Here is a 15,939-nt window from a genome sequence, read left to right as displayed (position 1 = left end):
CTTCTCCAATCAGCTTCTAGCTAACATTATTAAGTACATTCTATAAAATAATAGGTATAAGTTGATTGGTTCCACTGGTCTGCTTCTCCACTCTTAAGCCGGTGTGATACATCTCCCCTAGAGATTGGAAGAAGCAGGAGTCACATAATAGCAGTGCTATCTCTGGGGGGGGGGGGGCTGCAGAATCTCAGGGGGATCACAACATAACACGCATGTAAACCCCAAAGCCCCTTAGAATGTCGGGAAAATGAAAGACACAGGAATTAGATGAAATGCAACACTCAAGACAGAAGGGCTAGCACTGTGTTACCAGCATAACTCTATGGGGGTGATTCAGACCTGATCGCTGGGCTGCTAATTTTGCTGTCCTGCGTTCAGATAGTCGCCGCCCAAGGGGAGTGTAACTTCGCCCGTGCAAGTGTGCGATCGCATGCGTACGCCGTGCGAAAATGTCCCTCAGTCAGCGGACAGCTGCAAATCTGTTCACATCTCACTCACCATCGAATGTTTTTACCAGTGTGTGCGCAGCCCAGGACTTACTCCTACAGTGCGGTGAGAACAGGCTGATCGGGGCCGGAGCTGACGTCACACACCCTCCCTGAAAACGCTTGGGAACGCCTGCGTTGTCCCTGACACTCCCAGAAAACGGCCTCTTCCTGTCAATCAGCATGCAAATGGCTGTGCGATTGAAATTTTCGCACCAACCTGTCGCTGTTCGGCGATGCCTGTTGTTTGGTGATGCAAATGCGCATTGCGGTGCATATGCATGCGCAGTCTATCTATATTCGCCCGCTGTGCGAAAACACAGCAGCGATCAGGTCAGGATCGGGCCTTATATCCGCTTTCTAGATGTGTTCAGTGAATCCCTATTAGACACCTAAGTATCCCAGAGATCCTCACCTATATCATCATTTATACACCACAGTCATAATGAACATTTCATCACCAGATGAGGAGCTATAACATATTTGAGTTAATTTCAGTGCACTCTAATTATATATAATTTTTTTAATTAAATGTCCCATTCAGGGGTCAAATATACTATAAAAACTACGGAGTCAATCCAGTTAGGTGCGAGTTTACAATTGTTTCATGAATCTCTCAGTCACATGAATGTGAGCTCCTGAGAATTCTCCAGTCCAATTAAAAATGCCTATTTGCAGTACTCGCAGCGGGAAAAGTGTGGGAGGGGGAGGGGGAGGGGTGCGAATTGTATGCCATATGCGGTGAGGGAGAAGTGCATGAAAAAGTGGGGAGATCTTCTTGGACCCCAGAAAAGTTACAATTTTGTTTGCAGAATCATAGAGAAGGATGTTAGTGGGCAGAAGAAGACACTAGATTAAAAGGTGTCAAATGGCAATTTCTGAATTTATTTATTTAAAAAATGATAAAAAAGCAATCTTTTTCGTTTACTTTCATACAAAAAAAAACAAAACAAAGAAAAGTAGGAAAAAAAATACTTTTGGTGTACTTTGTGGGGGCTTTAAAATAAATGTAAAAATATAAAAAGCAATTATTTCTTAAAAAAATAAATGCTCAAATTAAATTTGGGGTGCATAAAGCAACGAAAAAGTTAATTTGGGGGTAATTTGAGGCTATTTAAAAAAAAAAAAACACCAAAAAATAACCTGTAAATATTTGACTAATTAAGGTAATTGGAAGCTTCTAAATACCTACTTATACCATGTTCACATTGCCGCCCCTGCAAAAATCCCGTGTTGTTAAAACCTTCACAGAACACCTCAGCTCAGAATCACCCCGTTCACAGTGCACCAATGACCCGATAAATTCCCGGGTCGGTACCGTTCACACTGACACAGTGGTCTGCCCTGGCAAGAAGTGTGAGGAATGAAAAGAACAGCTTTGATTAGCTGGCAAAGATGATGTCATTTAAAGTGGACAAGTTTAATTTGTTAATAAAAAGGCACAAAGGTTTAAATATTTGTGTACATATTTATTCATACGTACATTAAAATACTGCTTTTGTGTACATATTTATTCATACGTACATTAAAATACTGCTTTTGTGTACATATTTATTCATACGTACATTAAAATACTGCTTTTGTGTACATATTTATTCATACGTACATTAAAATACTGCTTTGCCTTGAAAAAAGGTATGTACATTAACAAAATATTGGTAACCATACACAAATGGTATAAAAAATAAACGTGCAGAAAAATTGTCAGGTATGCAACTGTACCTGCGCAATAAGAATAAAGGTTTTTAAAAACCTATCTATACAGCCAAAGACAAAGACAAAACAACAACATTGAAAGACCACCTACTCTAAAGATCTACAACTGTTGAAAATGTGTGTACTCTGGCTTATGGGCACTGGCAGGGTACTCAGAATTCTGCGGAACAGATGGGTACTCGGGCAATGAGGAGGAGTTTGTTGAGAATGATGTATGTTCTGTGGCACCATGCTTCCTGGGTTTGGTGGCACCATGCTTCCTGGGTTTGGTGGCACCATGCTTCCTGGGTTTGGTGGCACCATGCTTCCTGGGTTTGGGGGGAAGCAATGTAGTTGCCCTCTGTAACTACCCGCATGGTTGTATGGAGCCTGTGGTGGAGGTGGAGGGTATGCTTGCCATTGAACCCTTGTTAAAAGCTGATCAAGGAAAAACCATTTGTGTTTCTCTATTTTCCCTGTTTATACGCTCATGTATACCCAATATTTCTGACAGAAAAGATCTTTGGAGCTCACGTTCATTGTCAAAAAAGATCTGTTGACGTTGATTTTCTTGCGCTTGCATAGACAGATCCATTTCCTTCATCTGTTCGAACATTATGCTGGTCAAGGCTTTTGTGGCTTGTTCCACCTTTGTAGGCTTCTTTTTACGTTTTGGGACATTATAAACTAGAAATGAGAAAAACAAATAGAACACATTAGGGTCACCAATATACAACTTTATACTATGTCTGGTGTCAAAAAACAATTGGGTGGCCATGCTTTGCGTGCTACCGTCAGCATTCCCTCGGAGCATGCAAATTGCGCCTGCTGCACTATGAATATATTGCGTTGCAATGCCTTCTGAAGCACATTGGTGCCGAATAAAAAAGCAGTGTTTGAGGCTCATATGTGCTTGAGGCCTCTTCCCTCTTGCACACTAGCTTCACACTGCAACAGATATGTAATGATGTTTGTTTAAAAAATTACTGTCGTGACAAAGTATTACATTAAAACTTACTGTTGGAACGTAAGGCTAGGGTCTCCGGGGCTGGTGCCAGTTGAGGCACTGGCGTCGGGTGAGGCTCTGCAGTAGCTTCAGGCGTTGACGACTCGTGAGGCAATGGTGAACATGAAGGCACGATAGTTTGGGACTCTGGAAATAGGTCCATAGATAGGTTCATGCTGTCTTCTGTCCCAGCAGAGGAAGACGAGTCATCAATAACCACAGGTGATGATGCTCATGAATCACTGCATTCAGGTGTTACACTGCCAGCAAAGCTGCTAGATGAGGACAGCGAAATAGGATTGGCCAGGGCAGAGTTTCCAAATACAATATTGCACTGTTCATAGAACGACCAGTCCATTCGGGCAGTCCCACTCTTTGGGGGTCATTCCGAGTTGTTCGCTCGCAAGCTGCTTTTAGCAGCTTTGCACACGCTAAGCCGCCGCCTACTGGGAGTGAATCTTAGCTTATCAAAATTGCGAACGAAAGATTAGCAGAATTGCGAATAGACACTTCTTAGCAGTTTCTGAGTAGCTCCAGACTTACTCGGCATCTGCGATCAGTTCAGTCAGTGTCGTTCCTGGTTTGACGTCACAAACACACCCAGCGTTCGCCCAGACACTCCTCCGTTTCTCCAGCCACTCCCGCGTTTTTCCCAGAAACGGTAGCGTTTTTTCACACACACCCATAAAACGGCCAGTTTCCGCCCAGAAACACCCACTTCCTGTCAATCACATTACGATCACCAGAACGAAGAAAAAACCTCGTAATGCCGTGAGTAAAAAACCTAACTGCATAGCAAATTTACTTGGCGCAGTTGACCCGTGTTGGCAGTGCTCGCACCGGCAAAATCCCGGGTTTTTGTGGCAGTGTGAACGTGGTATTAGTCGTTGGAGGGGGGGGCTTTGTCCAAGTGGTTTTGCACAGAGTCCCGATATTTTAACCTTAAAATAAGAATTCCCCTACCATCTCTCACCAATAGTGATGTGCGAACGGAGGAAAAATGCCAGTTCAGTGTGACATACTAATTGTATTGCGAAAATGTGAATTTGCAAATAACACTGCAACTCGTATTCTGAAACTTGACCCTTAATATTGTTTTTTCCATACTTATAACTGGCAGAAGCAGCTACTGGACTAGTATAATGAATAAACCTCTTTTAACCCCATGTTGGTTGGCTGGGGGAGGAAGGGTTTGCAGTTCGGGGTGGAGTATTACTTTGTTCCATTTTGCCTGTATAAGTTAGGGGAGGCATGTTAAACTGCAATAAACATTTGGATGCATTCAGCAATTACGTTTGGTCTATAACGTGCAAGCTCTCACTGGCAGGGCCCTCTCTATACTGCCTTATACGTCTGCATCTACTTCATCTAGTTCCATTTTACCTGTTGTTAATATTATCCTTTATGTACATGGCGCCACAAGGGACCTGCAGCGCCCAATTACAGGTGTTTCTATGTACTATATTTTATATAAACTCTATGTTCTGCAGCGGGGTACACTGTGTTCCACAGGGAATACATTGATCCAGAGGCACCAACAGGCTAAAGCTTTAGACTGTCCCAGGATGCATTGCAGGGCCTCCTCTATATAACCCTGCCTACAGGCACTGTGAGCTCAGTTTTAGAGTTAGTGCCTGCATAAGCAGGTCACTTAATGGGGGGGGGGGCTGCTCAGGCAGCCCTGAAGAGCTATTTAGAAGACTTCAAGGGCTGCAGCACTTCATATGTAAGTGTGACATACTGTGCTGCAGCTCCATCACCTCCTCAGCGGCGTTGCATACACCCGCTGGCTCTGTTCCCGGGTACTTGCGGCGGAGGCGCTCCGGTTCCTAGGCACACCACCGCAGACGCTCTCCTGGATCACATGGCTGCTTCTCAGGGAGGAGGTAAGAGGGTCCCCAAGGTGGGACCCGCCATTAAATCGCGTTCCGGTCGCGGTCTAAGGAGATGGACTGCAACGCTGGCATGGACACTGTTTCCGTGCAGGGAGCCCACTATATCCACCGGGGCAGGGGAGCACAGGTCGGATAATGCATTATCCATTTTTAATAAGGCTCCATAGTACCAGGTGGTGAGGACCAGCATAGGGGATAAGGCGCTTGACCAGCATAGGGAATAAGGCGTAGCTCCTCCCCCAGCTCTGGGCGCCATCTACTGCTGGTGTTCCCTGGAGCTGCATCACACTCTCCCTCACTGCCTGACTAAGACTTTGGGCGCCATCTTCTCATAGTAGCTGCGACTGGTCTCTGGGACTGCAGGGCAAGGACTCCTCTGTAAATCCGCCTGATTTATCAGCGCTGTGATTCTACAGACACTTAAGTATTCTACATGTCATTTTAAGACAGCGTTAGTTAAGAACAAGTGTCTCTCTACCAGAATATATTGTACGAGTATTCTGATATAAACAACCGGTCTCGGACCGCGCATTGTTTTATATATATATATATATATATATATATATATATATACTAGTCCAGTGCAGTTTTATTGTCTGACTAAAATAATTATCTGCATTGTCACTGTGACTGTGTGTGCCTGTATCTGCCGTGTGGATTTCAGTGTATCCCAGCTGTATCTATTACTGTATTTTGTACTCTAGGAGAATAAGTGCGTCAGGGTCTCATATATAGTGCTGCACAGCATTTACCATTAAGTGTATTCTACTGTGTATTCAGTCACGTCATACCGGATTTATTCGCTGGTGGTGTGTACTGTGTAAGCAGTCACATAGTACCGGATTTAGACGCTGGTGGTGTGTACTGTGTAAGCAGTCACATAGTACCGGATTTAGACGCTGGTGTTGTGTACTGTGTGCGCTGTCACATACTAGGGGATTTATTTGCAGGTATTGTACTCTGTCTGGCTGTATCGTACTTGTACGCTCTATGGTTACATTCACTACAAAGGGCGGGAAATCCATGGACGCTACTGTATCATGCAGCGCATGCGCCAGGGATTTGCCGGAGGGGGAAGCTTTGAATGATGGTCTGTGTAATATGTGCCATACAACTCCCAGTCAGTCCACTGCTCCTGTAGCCAATCAGGAGCCACCTTGGGCGGCGTTCTCAAATATGCTTAATACGCTTGTGACACGCCTCATGCCCCCTATGGGACCTCCTGTGCCATTGCAGCCACATATTGTCCCTATGGTTAATCCGCCCTGGGCAGATACTCTGTCTACCCAGATACAACAATTGAATCAGTCTTTGGTTAGACAAAAACCTACCCCACGTCCCTCTGTGGTCAAGGGGTCATCTAAGCGGGCCGCCTCCTCCTCACAATCTACTAATATACAGATGATACTTCTGATGAGGATGGGGAGTATACTGATCCGTCAGACACTGACACAGTCACTTCTGACAAGGGGGGTAATTCCAAGTTGATTGCAGCAGGAAATTTTTTAGCAGTTGGGCAAAACCATGTGCACTGCAGGGGGGGCAGATATAACATGTGCAGAGAGAGTTAGATTTGGGTGTGGTGTGTTCAATCTGCAATCTAAATTGCAGTGTTAAAATAAAGCAGGCAGTATTTACCCTGCACAGAAACAACATAACCCACCCAAATCTAACTCTCTCTACACATGTTATATCTGCCTCCCCTGCAGTGCACATGGTTTTGCCCAACTGCTAACAAAATTCCTGCTGCGATCAACTTGGAATTACCCCCAAGATACTACAACGCAAGTGTATGTCCTTGACCTATTGGAGGCTATTAAGCTGATTCTACAAATTGATGATGATGTAGATCCCACTACTGCATCTAAGAAACCAGATAAATTTAAACGTCAGAAGGTAACTAAAGTAGTCATACTACATTCTGACCATTTGGTAGACATACGTCAGGAACCCTGGTCTTCTCCAGGAACAAAATTCTCCCTGTCTAAAAAGATGCTAGCTCGTTATTCTTTCTCTGCTGAGTTGTGTAACAAGTGAGAAAAGCCACTGCCGGTGGATTCCCATGTCACCCGTCTTGTGGTGGCATCTACTCTGCCTGTCACCTCACTGAAGGAACCGACAGATAAGCGTGTCCAAAGATGCCTGAAGTCTATTTACCCCCTTACAGGTGCTGTACATAGACCCACTATAGCAGCCTACTGGGCTTGGAATTGAAGCATGGGTTCAGGCAATAGAGGAAGAGCTGCCTCTGACACTACCAGACAATATCTGTCTCATATTGCCACCGCTTCCCACTACATTCAGGAGGCGTCCTCTGAGGCATGTGTAATGGCGGCCAAGGCGTCGACTACGTACATCCTGGCTTGCTGAATTCTGTGGTTGAGGTCATGGAAGGTGGACCTGGACTCCAAAAAGACCTTGGAGGTGCTCCCTTTTAAGGGAGACATCCTGTTTGGGAAGGATCTGAATAAGATTGTAACTGACTTAGCGGCTGCTAAGACTGCGTTTCTCCCAAATACTAATCCTTCTGCACAGAAGTCAAAGAGTACCACTTTTCGTTCCTTTCGACCTCAAGGGAAAGCAAAAGGTCAGGCATACCCGAGACAAGCTCGTACTCCCAAAACCACTAAGCCCAAAGCAAAACAATTCTGGGCTGCCCATCAACCTGCTTCCAAGATCCCAGGGTGGGTGCAATTCACCCAGGTCTGGTTAAAGACCACTTCAGATGCATGGGTGCGAGAAGTCGTCTCTCACGGGTACGCAGTCTCTTTCAAGAGACGTCCCCCTCGCCAGTTCCGAACGACGGTTATCCCTTTGTACCCGTTGAAGGCGCAAGCTCTACACCTGGTTGTGCGTTTCCTCCTGGATACTGGAGTGGTAGTGCCGGTACCCCTATCCTAGAGAGGCGGAGGATACTACTCGACCCTGTTTCTAGTCCCGAAACCCAATGGTTCTTTCCGGCCTATACTCAACCTCAAATCACTGAACAAATTTGTGAGAGTGTCCAAGTTCCGTATGGAAACGCTGCGCTCGATTGTACTGGCCAACGAACCCGAAGATTATATGGTATCCCTGGGTATATAAGATGCCTAACTGCATATACCTATTGCCATATTGCATCAGCAATATCTGCGGTTTGCTATTGGCAACCTTCATTATCAAGACAATAACACAAATGTAAGCAACTGTGCGCACCCTCTTGATGTATAATCAGGGAATAATTAGTATGTCAATTTATACAGTTTATACGTCACACAGTTCTGAAAACACTAGTTCCTTTTAACTGAGAACTATAGTGTTATAGTCCAAATTCAATCCCGTCTCACAAAATGGGCTCAATGTCCGTTCTTTGGCTCACATATTCAGATTCTCTCCTTCCTCCTGGTGGGAGAGCCTCTCCACATAGACCCAAAAATTAGGAAGAGAAAAAGAGAATATATAGTGTAGTACAGTTTATTAAATAATTCCGTAAAAAATCAAATTTCACACAATGAATCCACCAATGACTAGGCAGAAAGGCGTACCGGATAGATAGAGGTGTCATACAATGCCCACCCAAACAAGCATAGTGGTATCCCACGGGTACCTCCCGATTTTTACAGGTGCCGTGTCCTTCTCTGGATCTGCAGTATCCAAAAGATATAGCTGCCGGTCTGCTACAGTCTCCCCAATTGACCAGCATAGGGAATAAGGCGTAGCTCCTCCCCCAGCTCTGGGCACCATCTACTGATGGTGTTCCCTGGAGCTGCATCACAACGCGTTTCTGCTCCCTGGGGAGCCTTTATCAAGGTGATACACCTTGATAAAGGCTCCCCAGGGAGCAGAAACACGTTGGTGAGCTGATTGGGGAGACTGTGGCTCGTCAACTGGAAGAAGTCCTTGCTGGTCCCTGCTCGGAGCATGGTGCACCTGGGGGCACTTCTGGACACACACAGCCAAAGACAAAGGGCCATATGCAGTTGCTGTCGAATTGCCACAAATGTCGAAAAACTGAGCATTTTCGACACAAAAAAATGATTCGACAATGCAATACAGTACTTTTCAACAAAAAAACGTCCGTTTCAAATTCGACTTTTTGCAATTCGACAGTTGTCAAATTCGACATGTCTGCAATGGTAAAAATGCGGCTTTTCGACAAAAGTATATTCAATTGAAAAATGTCGATTTCGACAGTAATTTCGTCAATTTCAGTCCGCCTCATTTTGCTGGCGGGATCTAATAAAAAAATTTAAAAACATGTTTTTTTGTGGTTTTTTTATTGCTAATAGCATATCTATTTATATTAGAAGGGATTATCTACTTGGGTTTGTCTATTAGGAGCCACAAGTATTATTTAATATATTTTTTAAAAGAATATATATTTTTTTTTTACTGACTAAAATAATATGGAGAGATCAGAGCATGTTTTTCAGTCGGAATGGGTTAAAAATCCTGAAAAAAAATGCGTTGGGTCCCCCCTCCTAAGCATAACCAGCCTCGGGCTCTTTGAGCCGGTCCTGGTTGTATAAATACGGCAAAAAAAATGACAGGGGTTCCCCCGTATTTTAACAACCAGCACCGGGCTCTGCGTCCGGTCATGGTGCCAAAAATACGGGGGACAAAAGACATAGGGGTCCCCCGTATTTTTAACACCAGCAACGGGCTCCACTAGCTAGAGAGATAATGCCACAGCCGGGGGACACTTTTATACCGGTCCCTGCGGCCGTGGCATTAAATCCCCAACTAGTCACCCCTGGCCGGGGTACCCTGGATGAGTGGGGACCCCTTAAATCAAGGTGTCCCCCCCTCCAGCCAGCCAAGGGCCAGGGGTGAAGCCCGAGGCTGTCCCCCCCATAGGTAAAAATGAATGAAGCGCTGTGAAAGAAAAAAGAAAATAGTTAGTACCAGTAATGTTTTACAGCTCTTTTGTGAAAAAAGTGCATGTTTAAAGGTCCGGAAATGTATCTGGAGCAGTTTTATTTTGGATTCCAATAATGCCTTTGTGGGGATTTTCCTTTCAATGTACAGCCGATTTTGCTAGCTAGCTGACCCTAAATACCTTACTGGGATGCTGTAGTCTCCACTTGCGGCTGGTCTCCTTGCTGACTCTGATCGTGCACTTCCGGTCGCGGCAATCCGGCACTTCCGGTTGTTCGTATCCCGTGGTCCAACGCGTTTCGTGCAATAGCACTTAATCATGGATGCCTATGGGGGCCTCTGCTTCAGTACTTACAGAAAAATTCTTGCATTAACTTTATTTATAGTAAATTTTAAAAACGGAAATTCGTCATTAAAAAAACAGGAAGTCCAGCCAATTCTGGCGGCAACCTCATGTTAAACATACTGGTATCAATAAAAAGCAAGTAAAAAATGTATTAAAAGGATGTGTATATATATGTATTATTCTAAAAAGGTTTTTAAATTAATATCTATATTGAGACCATATGGTTGAAGTGTTTTCAGATAATATATCCATTTGGTTTCATTTTTTATTAATTCTGCTGTTCTATTTCCACCTCTCCAATTTTTTTGCACTTTCTGTATCCCCATAAAAGAAAGCTTGGAGGCATTCTTCTGATGATGTTCTAGATAATGTTGGGAGACGCTGTGTGTTTGTAACCCTCTTTTGATGTTATATAAATGTTCTGAGATTCTCACTCAATAAGATATATTACCCCTTCCATGTTACATGTGATTTGATCTTGAAGCTCATATTCTTTATTGGTTCGGTTTGATTTGAATTTTGTTGTTGGTTTTGTTCCTTTTTTATTAGTTGTTCTGCAGGCAAGGGTGGCGGATGGCACTCTCCTGATTGGCTGTGCGCGTCTGAGCTGTCAGGTGGCGCATAGCACTATGCCGCTCCATTATATTCAATGGTGGGAACTTTGCATCAGTGGTTGAGGTTACTCGCGGTCAACCGCTGACCGCAAAGTTCCCACCATTGAATATAATGGAGCGGCATAGTGCTATGCGCCGCCTGACAGCTCAGACGAGCACAGCCAATCAGGAGAGTGCCACGACATGGCGCTCCCTGATTGGCTGAAGGGACCCTCTCTGACAGGAGTCACGGGGGGTCCCGGCATTCGGGGAAAGGGGTCCCATGTGTAAACATGGGACCCCTTTCAGTGCGTGGATCGGGTTTTGCGTTTTATTATTTTGCCAAGTACGTGGATTACAAACAAGAAGAGGACAGATCTACACTGGATTTTTGTGAGTATAATTTTATTTACAGGTACCCCGTGGATTCTACGTGGAGAAGGGGACCGACACTTCGTGTCAACATAGGTAAGTATGTGTGTGTCGGTGTGCATGTATGTAATAAAGTTTTACTATCACGGTGTGTGTGTGTACTGTTTTTATTTGGGTATTTTTTTTGCAGTAGAACTACAGGTACCAGCGAGCCCGTTTCCCCCCCGCATGCTGGTAGTTGTGGTTCTCCAAGTACCAGCTTGCGGGGGAGGCCCTTGGGTGGCTTGATGTAAGGGGTGCCCACTCCTCCAGGGTACCCCGGCCAGGGGTGACTAGTTGGGGATTTAATGCCACGGCCGCAGGGACCGGTATAAAAGTGTCCCCCGGCTGTGGCATTATCTCTCCAGCTAGTGGAGCCCGGTGCTGGTGTTAAAAATACGGGGGACCCCTACGTCTTTTGTCCCCCGTATTTTTGGCACCAGGACCGGACACAAAGCCCGGTGCTGGTTGTTAAAATACGGGGGATCCCCTGTCAATTTTTCCCCCGTATTTTTACAACCAGGACCGGCTCAAAGAGCCCGAGACTGGTTATGCTTAGGAAGGGGGAACCCCACGCATTTTTTTTCTTGATTTTTTACACACTTTTGTGCCATCCATAAAGTTGAATCCAGGACGCACACTATCGTCAATTGGTCCGTTTTTCGACAGTGGGACTGTCGAATCCGTTTTTTATTGAATATGTCGAATTCGGGTCCCGGCGGGAGGGTGTCTGACTGTCGAATTGTGTCGAATTTAAAAACGGTCGAATTCCAGCTGGAATTCGACCGCAATTGCATATACCCCTATTTCTGTCTCCAGAGAAAGTCCTAAAACTTCAGGACAGGATACGATACTTCCTCTCTTACTCAAGAGTGTTGATACACTCTGCGAGTACCAGGCCTCATGGTGTCGGCGTTTGACATGGTAGAGTATTTTATTCCCTCCGTCTACAGAGGTTAATCCTTTCCAAGTGGGATGGCCTGCCTCATCGTTATCAGGTCTCAAATTATCTCCTTGACTCCGGAGGTTTGTCTGTCACTGAGCTGGTGGCTACAGGACCAGCAGTTGAACAGGGGCCGTCCCTTCTGGATTCCCAACTGGGTCCTCCTGAATATGGACGCCAGTCTGAGGGGTTGGGGTGCGGTGCTGGAGCAACACTCTCTCCAGGGTCGGTGGACCATGGAAGATTCTCTCCTCCCGATAAACATTCTGGAATTGCGGGCAGTGTTTAATGTTTTGACTCTTGCCCTGCCTCTGATTCAGAACAGGCCTGTTCAAGTACAATCAGACAATGCCACCACGGTGGCTTACATAAATCATCAAGGTGGCACTCGAAGCCGCATGGGGATGATGGAAGTGTCAAAAATCTTTGTTGGGCGGAACGCCATCTGCCAGCAATATCGGCAGTGTTCATTTCGGGGGTACTCAACTGAGAAGCGGACTTCCTCAGTCGTCAGGACATGCATGCCGGAGAGTGGAGACTTCAACCAGAAGTCTGCCAACTCGTAGTGGACAAGTGGGACCTACCAGATGTAGACCTGATGGCGCCTCGACACAATCACAAAGTTCCGGTCTTCAGATCAAGAACAAGGGATCCTCAAGCAGCGTTCGTCGATGCACTGGCAATTCCATGGAACTTTCAGCTGCCCTACGTGTTCCCTCCAGAGTCACTTCTGCCCAGGCTACCACGGAAGTTCAAGCAAGGAGGAGGAAAACTACTTCTAGTCGATCCAGCGTGGCCCAGACAGCATTGGTTCTCAGACCTGCAGGGTCTATCGATAGAGCGTCCTCTTCTACTTCCACAAACGCCCATACTTCCATGTTCAAGGCCCTTGTGTCTACCCGGACCTTGCCAGACTGGCTTTGACGGCATGGCTCTTGAAGCTTCACTCCTGAGGGCCAAAGGATTATCCGAGGCAGTTATCCAAACTAAGCTGAAGGCCTGCAAACCGGCTTCTGCATGGATTTATTATAGGGTCTGGAATTCTTACTTCACCTGGTGTGCTGCTAAAAATACAATGCTTACAAGTTTAGTACTTACAGATTTCTGGCTCCCTCAAGGTTCACATATCTGCCTTGTCGGTGTGGTTTCAGAGAAAAATTGCATCTATTATTGACGTTCATACATTCACTCAGGGCGTACTGCGGATTCAGTCTCCTTATGTCCCTCCTGTGGCTCCATGGAATCTGTCTGTTGTCCTGAATGCCCTGCAAGAGTCTCCATTTGAACCTCTTGGCTTACGGCTAAGGTTCTTTTCTTATTGGCTATTGCCTCTGCCAGAAGGGTTTTGGACTTAGGCACTTTGTCCTGTTGTCCACCCTTTTTGATATTTCACAGTGACCACACAGTTCTCTGAACTCGTCCCGGTTATTTGCCTAAGGTGGTGTTATCTTTTCACCTTAACCAAGAGATTGTGGTTCCGGCCTTCAACTCTTCTGACTTGTCCTCCAAAGGGCGGTCTCTGGATGTGGTAAGGGCTCTCCGTGTTTATGAGGACAGGACTGTCTCTATCAGGAGGTCATATGCCCTTTTTGTACTTTTTGGTTTCCACAAACGTGGCTGGCCTGCGAATAAGCAAACCTTGGCCAGATGGATTAGAATGGTGATTGCACAAGCTTATGCGCAGGCTGGGCTCCCGCTGCTATTAAAGCCCATTCTACTTGGTCTGTTGGCCCTTCTTGGGCGGCCCGCCGTGGTGCGTCCGGAGAACAATTGTGCAAGGTGGCTACGTGGTCCTCGGTGAACTTGTTCATTAGGTTCTATGTCTTTGATGCCTCCCAGGATGCTTCCTTTGGACGCTGGGTTCTCATACCCGCTAAGGTGCGTCCCCTCCCATGAGGAACTGCTTTAGGACATCCCGATGTATTCCCTGTGTAACTCAGTGTACCCCGCTGCAGAAAAGGAGATTTATGGTAGACTTACCATGGTTAAATCTATTACTGCAAGGTACACTTTTCTATTTGTGTGATTCTTTCCCTCTCTGCTTATTGATGATGGTGAACGGTGATGCAAAGTTCTGCAATGAAATAAAATATTTGGTTGCTATGGGTTACTGGATTTTCACTGTGTTAGTAAATAAACACAGATACAGCTATTTCTCTGCTGCCTGGGACCTGGAAATGTCTACAGTGGTAAAAATAGACGTCAGTACGGCAGTGTGTTACTGGTGTGAGGCTTGGTAGGTTCATGCGTATCATTGCTACATCAGTTTATGGCTTCCTCGTGGATTGACGTAGACCACCTGTGTCTCTTCTTCTGTTGTTAGCAACTGGAGACACATGGGTTGCCTGCTCTAAGGTGTGTACTGGGAAATGGGAGAATTAGAGGGAAATTATTGCATTTATTATTATAGTTTAAGACATAAATCACTTCTTTTCTGCTTCTAGATTATGACTGCACTACTGCTACCCCTATGGCTGCAGAAATAACGGTATCCGATTGGCAGGTCGACCCTACCTAGGTTGACAATCACTAGGTTGACCACTATTGGTCGACATGGACAAATGGTCGACACATGAAAATGGTTGACACGGGGCAAGTCGACACATGAAAAAGGTCGACGTGGCTTTTTTAAAAACAAACTATTTTTAACTTTTTCATACCTAACCATCCACGTGGACTACGATTGGGAATAGTATCTTGTGCCGAGTGCAGCGGTAGTGGAGCGTGGCACCTTGCCCGCAGCATGGTGGGCGAAGTGAGCCCTACAAGTGGACGCGGTATACTAATTGGGGTTTCTGGTCATGTTACGGAAAAAATGACACAAAAACAGTTCAAAAATCCATGGCGACCCTTTCATGTGTCAACTTGCTCTGTGTCGACCATTTTCACATGACGACTATTTGCCCGTGTCGACCATGTCCGTGTCGACCAATAGTGGTCGACTTAATGACTGTCGACCTTAACATGGTCGACCATTCATACCAGAACCAGAAATGTCACCTGCCTGTATTAGATGATTCATGTCTCTGTGTAGACTGCAGTCTCCATCTGAGCTGTGGTGGGGGACTTGTGTCAGACCCACAGTAATAATAGTATACTGTAACGTTGCTCTGTATCCTTGCCCAGCTTGCACAGTGTAGATAGAGAATGAATTTGCCAGGGATCGATAAGTCCTAACTATCGGAGTCTTCCCAGCGTGCTGAAATCATCCTGAGCAAGGTCCTGGTGTTTAAATTATGTTTTTTTTGTAGTATTACACAGTAGACGATATTTAACAGTGTTTCCGAATCACATCTGTGCCTCTGGCCATAGGACAAGTTCTGCACACAAATCTCCTGAAATTATCTGTGCTGCTTTGAGCTTTCTGTAGATCTAATTGGCTAACAATTGTTTTATCTCCATCTGCTTACAAATGGGGACAGACATGGATGTACGTGAGATGAAGAATGATGACATATAGGTACTCAGGCCAGGGCGGAATGTTCCGTATAAATAGGTTGGAGGCCATTGCAGATCCGTTTCAGAAAGGTTTAGCAGGGTCATTACTATTGATCTGTATTTGTACCTGTTTCCTGCAGGGTAACACAGTAGAGCTGCCCGAGGAGGAGAACACGCCAGAGAAAAGAGTTGACCGGATTTTTGCAATGATGGACAAGGTGAGAGAAGTGGGCAGTTCCTAAGGATCACACGAACCAGTTATTATATATG

At 45.5% G+C, this 15,939-nt stretch overlaps 1 protein-coding gene across 2 annotated transcripts in view; it reads left to right on the top strand.

Moving 5' to 3' along the window:
- NCS1 (neuronal calcium sensor 1) overlaps positions 1-15,939 on the top strand; it is a 159,043-nt gene that overhangs the window by 132,818 nt on the left and 10,286 nt on the right. For both annotated transcript variants that reach the window (XM_063936683.1, XM_063936682.1), the window contains exon 6: positions 15,810-15,887. In XM_063936683.1, the coding sequence (XP_063792753.1) occupies positions 15,810-15,887 (78 nt within the window). The remainder of the gene's footprint in view (positions 1-15,809; positions 15,888-15,939) is intronic.

Source organism: Pseudophryne corroboree, chromosome 8 (assembly GCF_028390025.1).
Source record: "Pseudophryne corroboree isolate aPseCor3 chromosome 8, aPseCor3.hap2, whole genome shotgun sequence".
Lineage (NCBI taxonomy): Eukaryota > Metazoa > Chordata > Amphibia > Anura > Myobatrachidae > Pseudophryne > Pseudophryne corroboree.
The sequence above is the reverse complement of the archived record's forward strand: the minus strand, read 5'-3'. Positions and strand labels throughout refer to the sequence as shown.